The following is a 6590-nucleotide window of genomic DNA, read 5'->3' as shown; positions in this document are numbered from 1 at the left end:
TGAAGTTGGGTTGGAGAGACTTTTTATATCAAAATGGTGTAAAAGTGTATTTTTAGAATTAGTTTGGAGATGGTTTTAGGGAAAACTAAGTTAATTTTTGCTTTTCTGTTGGAGATACATAAAGCTTAATTTGTGTTATTTTATTTGTTAACTCAAGATTTTCTCCCTCTTCAAAATTTAACGGAAACCTGCCTATGTACATCTCGGCCTCTTTATTCAAGATTTCGACTACCATTTTTCTCTAATTTTAAATACCCTTCCAGGAAAATACAGATAACTGTACTACATTCAAACAATTATTCAATTACAGAAACATTGATGCTTTCAGATCAAAAGATGTGTATTACAATTATAGTTATTCATAATCCTATAATTGCAAAATGGTAATACAGAGAATCTAACTACACTGTCGGAAATATACTTGCACAGACATGAGATCAGTAACTGATAAATAAATATGTTCTCTACAACCAGAGTCCCTAAAAAAGAGTATACATTCCACGTAAGTTAACAGCATTGAATAGCCTTTACATTCAAAATATGTTCTACTGAATCATGTTTCACTGCAGAAACTGGAAGAAATTCCACTCTAAAAAACATTTTACCTAAACCTCATACAAATAAAACTGATCCTAAAAAAAACCCTTATCAAAGGCAAGCCTAAAGCATCAGATACGTTTACTACTGATGGTCTCAACTTCATGGGGAATACATCAGATGCTATTGCAATTTAATTTCAGAATGATTGATCCGATAGAAGCTTCTTCAAAGTCTCGTATGTCATAAAAACAATTCCCACCCCTGGTACAACTTTGTAGTACTCGGCTAAGATTCCCCTATAAAGACCCCGAAAACCTTCACTACGTATTATATGTCTAAATGTGGCACAAATTCCACCATTGTAAATGCGGGCTCGCCCTGCAGCTCCTTCCAGTTGCATTCTTCTCCTAACAAGATCCAGAGGAAATGTTGCTGCAAAGTGCAAAAACATAGCAGCATCACAAAAAATCAAGTACCAACTACAAAGATCAATACTGAACAATATCAAGAACATAAATAGAGTGTACTGGTAAGGAGATTAGACTTACTTTCATACGAAAAATAAAACAAAGAACAGAGAGGACTTATAACAGTTTATCATATTAAGATACCTGTTGAAGAGGCCATGCCCGAGAGGCTACCACAAGCAAGGCTTACCATTTCAGTAGAATCGTTTGGCCTAATACACAAAATTCATAAGTTTAGAAACACAATCACTTGTCACAAAGGACATACATGATTTAATCACTCCGAAAAATTCACCTTTTAGTGTGGCAGTATGATCTCAGCATCTCATAAACCGTAAAGCTTATTGCTATACTAGGTCCTACTCCCTGAATCAAGCAACAATTTATTTTAGATCAAACGTAATAACAGGACATGACAACAAAGATAAAGAACAAGCATACAAAGAAGACATACCAGCAGCGTAGCTCCCATCCCTTTATAGAGACCAAAGAATCCCTCATCTCTGCATATTGTACGAAGCGTGTGCCCCATACCCTGATAATATACTAAATTTTTCTGTATAATTTAAGCAAAGAAAGTCAAGACAAAAGTTAAAGGATTACAAAAGATAAGCAAATATAGTAAGAAAACACTCCCCTGGTTTACAAATTATCATGAAATAGTAATGAACTACTATAGTTAGCAACAAACACTGAATTATTATAGTTATCCCAATCACGGGTGTTTTTCTATTAACTCGATTAGAAAATAAGGCATACCAATCCCCACATACTACTGTGTATTTCACCAAAGAATATTAACAAACACATCGAACGTGAACAGTGCAATTGTTTAACCCGTTTAATCTTTGTAATAAAAGGTCGAAGGTCCCAATTCAAGTGGGGGCAGGGTGGGTGTGCATTTAAATTTCTGTGATTGAAATTTACTAAAAAGAAATAGTTTGTAACCACTAAACGATGATGCCACATGCATTATTCTTATTCACCTGAGCTGCCAGACGAGTCCTAACAAGATCCAGTGGGTACGTAGCAGAAGCAGCAGTTATCCCCGCTAGTCCACCTCCAATAAAATGAACAAAAATATCTGAGGCAACATTTCCCGGGTGACTATCCAAGCCAGTAAATGATCTTAACAGCTACAGGAACAAATGAAGTGAAGCAATGACAGTAAACCTTATGCATCAGACAGAAACAATATAACCGAATAAAGAGAAACGTAGCATGTAAAACTGACATTTTTGTAGCGGTCATACGAGTAGAAGTTGACAGCAGTGTAAGGAAGGCGGTGAATAATAGTAACAAGATTTCCTTTCCAAAAGGCTCTAAATCCTTCTTCATTAACAATTCGAAGACCTTCACGCCATATACAAGGTTTACTCAACATAGCAGCATCAGAGTGCATACCTTGCAACTAACCAACACATTCAAATAATATCTTACACATCCAATTATAGCAATTTCAAACTTGAACTTTATCAAAATATTATCAACTACAATATTGAGGGTAAGCTACTGTGGGAGATGCAGACTTAATTGCTCGGAAACCATTATCTTAATTTTTAATATTTAGAATATTTGAATTCAAGAAATCCAAAAATAAAGCGACTAATTATTTAGGTCGTTTATTTGTTTTACAACCTGGTTGCATGATGTTTGTCCACTGAATCTCTTTAATGAAATCTGCTCTAAATTTGGCAAAAAAAGAAGAGAATATTGAGGCAGTTTTCGTATTTTGGGGAAACAAAAAAGGCAAAGAAAAATGGAAAAAAAAAATAAGAAATTGGGTGATGGGTGATACCTGAAAGAGAATGGTGAGACGGGCAAAAGGGGCAGTACAGGTTTTACTGAAAGCACCGGCTACACCTCCGGCAAAAAGGTGGGGCACAGTACCCAATTGAATTGGTTGTGGTTGTTGTTTCTGATTCATGTAACTTACTGTTGCTCCTCCACCTTGATTAGAATTAGACACCCCTACTGTCGCTGCCTCCATTTCTAATGGAATAATTATGCCCCCCACCCCCGGGATTTATTTTTATGCAGATGATGGGTTATTAATTAAGGGTTTATATATATACGACTATGGTTTCATGCTGGATTTCAAATTGTACTGATTACTTTTTTCTAATATATTATATTTATCAAAGAGTAAGGGAGGGATTCAAACCTTGACCCACCATAAACCCTAATTTTTCTTTTTCTCAAAGGACCATAAACCCTAGTCAAGACTTAGAAGAGCGAGAAATAGTAAAGCTGTGTACAAGGAAGTTGCCTCACTATATGGGCCCTATATTACATATGCTATTTTATTCTGCCGGAAATTAAATATGCAATTATTAAATAATCAATAAATTAATATTTTATTATTTTATTAATAATTTATTAATATATATATCACTTTTATTTTTTTAACATATGTTTATAAAAAATTTCTTATTTACTATCTTCACAAAAGTAAAGTAGTTGCAAAATTATTGAATGATCAACTAATACTAAATAATTATATAAAAAATGAGAAAGAAAATGAAGGAGAATGACATGTAGAGCCTAAGTCAATCCCCCGAAAGAATTCATTAGACTAATGACATTAGGTAATTTTTTATATTACACCAAAAAGATACTACAAAAAAGTTCATGATAAATTATTATCTCATAAATTTCGCGAATTATTAATTTATATTAAAGGGTTCAAATTGATTTACAAAAATTATTCATTAATCCAGGTTATTAATTTATAAAATATTAATTTATTGAGATTTATCTGTATTATATTTTCTTTATTTCATTTTATATTTTAAATATTTTAATTATAACTTTTTGAATTATAGTATTTGATGAAAATTACTTAAAAGTATTTGGAAGATTTAGATAGTCGAATTTTGAAATTTACCAATTTCAGGCTTGCAAATCACCAATCTAGAATAATTTATTAAAAAAAACATCGTGTCATATAAAGAAATTGTGAAATTCACAAAAAGAATTAGAAGTGTTAAAAATATTATTGGAAATTATTCTTTATCGAGGCTCTTCAACCACAAATTCAAATTTAGAATACTCTAAACAACAACATTAAAATATAGAATTTATATTACTAGTTCTATATAATACATGCAACTAATTAAATAACTACTAGTATTATTATTTTACTATTATATAATATTAATAATATTATCCTTCTCTGAAAATATTAATAATCTCTTAATTTCAAACTTGACAAATACTGATATAGCTAGACACTGATGACAAATGTTAATCTCATATATTGATGACATCATCTTCCGTTCCGTCAAAGTGTGATATCTTCAAAAACTGTGATTTTTTTGATAAATATTGTTTTGATAAATACTGATAGATAGTATATTGATATCAAAAATTATATATAACAATTTCCCATAACTTGTATATTATGAATATATGAACAAGTTCCTAATTGATAATGTCAAAAACTACTATCTAAACACAGAAATACAAAAAATATACAATATATAATCAATTTTCCGAATTTTAACATCGTCTTTAATTTTAGCATATCATGTCGCTTTATTGAAGAACTTTCTGAATAAATTATTTTTGTCAAAGACCGTAAACCCTAGTCAAGAGTTAAGAAGAGCAAATAGTAAAGGTGTGTACAAGGAAGTTGGCTCACTAGATGGACCATATCCTAAATACTCGTAAATTAATAATTTTTGGCTCACTAGATGGACCATATCCTAAATACTCGTAAATTAATAATTTTATGCTATTTTATACTCCCAACAATTAAATATGTTACTGCACGTAAATTTCAACAAACTAATATTTTCGGAACCTGAGAAAATTATTAAATCTATCTCTTCTATATTCTATATATAACTAGCTTATTAACGGTTTTTTAAAATATACGTATTTTACTTTTTAAGTTATTAAATTTTATTTTTAAATTTTTTTAATGTACATATATATCGTTATTTCTGACATTGTTGTACTTTTATTTTTTTATAGTTTTTTTAATAGTATTGCAACAATATTGAGAAATATACGAACAAATAATTGAATTACTGCTCTATATATTACAATATTTGATCATATTCTAATGACTTTTGTATTATTGTATCATATTTTGGTATTTGAATGGTAGTAGAACAATGAAATTTTTATATATTATGATTGCTTAAATATGTAATCATATTCCATTCAAGATCATATTAGGACATTGTATCACAATTGGTGTTTAAACAGTATTAAAACAATTTAATCATTTGCAATTTATGATTGTATTAAGAATATACTTATTCTATAAGATTTAATCTTAACCGTCTATTTTTAATTATATTAGATCAACGGTTGAGATCGTTTTGACAGTAAAGACCAAAGTTTTGGATAAGAATAATAGGAGAACATTAACATAATATTAGTGAAACTTTTTATTCTCATTGAAATTATATATTTGTCCATATGTTTGATGTATTTTTTTAAAAAAATGTTGTTAATGAGAATTGAACCTGGGCTACAGATTTGCCAGTCTAGCCAATACTATGCACACTTTAATACCACAATGCCAACAAGTTTTGTATTAGTAATCATACATTTTATAGGTATTTGTCACGTTAGAGTTATAGAATAACATTTTTAATCATATTTTTTTTAATATTTGCTGATTTAGTTACCTTTATCTATATATAATAAGTTACTACTAAAATAATAATACTAATCGATTTTTACATATAAAATAGCTATTTTACGAAAAGGATAGATCAGTTAACACATAACATGTATTTAATTAACGATGTTATACTTTTTAAAGTAAATGTTATATTAAAATTTACAATATTACATATAGGAAATGATTAATAAAATCTAATGATCATATATATAGTTATAATGAAAAATAAATCAAATTTATAAGGGATCAGAACCACATGTGACAGAACTCACATTTTTACTCACAGATTGCTCTGGGTTTATGACTAGTTGTTGTTCCACACTAGTTGTGGGAACTCCCAATTGAATTGGAGGGGATTTGATTGGGTTACTATCATGTGCACCAGTCTCAAACCCTTGTGCTTCTTGCAAAGCACTGTCACATGAATGTGATAAACTTGCCTCTCCTATAGCAGGGTTATTGACAATTGTACTCCTAGCATCAACTGCTAATGCAATTTCTGCTAGGATTTTGAGGGGAGTTGTTCCTACACGAGGAACCTCCAATTGAATTGGAGAGGATTTAGATAGCTCCCCCTCAGGAGTACTACCCTCAAACCTAACAGACTGTGAAGACTGATTTGCACATGAAGGTGCATTTGTAACATCCATGGGGTCTTTAGTAAAAACTGATGAATCCCCAATGGTTTTGATGGTGTCACCAAGGTCTACCCCAGCTAGTAGCCTATCACCATCTGATTGTAGTGTCTGGGTGGTGAGCAAGATTTCTTGAACCAAGTCACTTGATTTAGCTTGTGTTGTAAAAGACATGCCGGTACTTTAACAAGACTAAGATATTTTGTCAACTCTAAGTAAGTTGTATTGTTATCTTAATTTATATTTTGTGCTTGTAACATTTAAAGTCTGTAAAAATGCAAAGGAGCAGACTTGAGCCTTTTTCCTGAA

The 6590-nt window shown here is 30.7% G+C and overlaps 1 protein-coding gene across 2 annotated transcripts; it reads right to left on the bottom strand.

Annotated features, from left to right (window-relative positions):
* Window positions 1–476: 476 nt before the first annotated feature.
* Window positions 477–3266, bottom strand: LOC141708101 (uncharacterized). 2 transcript variants are annotated; one of them, XM_074511585.1, is made up of 8 exons: window positions 2806–3266; window positions 2646–2687; window positions 2242–2418; window positions 1994–2143; window positions 1462–1563; window positions 1303–1373; window positions 1152–1219; window positions 477–972 (listed from the first exon to the last, which is right to left on the bottom strand). In XM_074511585.1, exons 1-8 carry the CDS (start codon window positions 2995–2997, stop codon window positions 737–739), a joined length of 1038 nt encoding a protein of 345 aa, XP_074367686.1. In that variant the 5' UTR covers window positions 2998–3266; the 3' UTR covers window positions 477–736. The 2 variants fall into 2 exon arrangements, with proteins under 2 accessions (XP_074367686.1, XP_074367687.1); XM_074511586.1 differs by lacking the exon at window positions 2646–2687 and having other exon boundaries at window positions 2806–3263.
* Between the last annotated feature and the right edge of the window lie 3324 nt (window positions 3267–6590).

Source organism: Apium graveolens, chromosome 2 (assembly GCF_009905375.1).
Source record: "Apium graveolens cultivar Ventura chromosome 2, ASM990537v1, whole genome shotgun sequence".
Lineage (NCBI taxonomy): Eukaryota > Viridiplantae > Streptophyta > Magnoliopsida > Apiales > Apiaceae > Apium > Apium graveolens.
The sequence above is the reverse complement of the archived record's forward strand: the minus strand, read 5'-3'. Positions and strand labels throughout refer to the sequence as shown.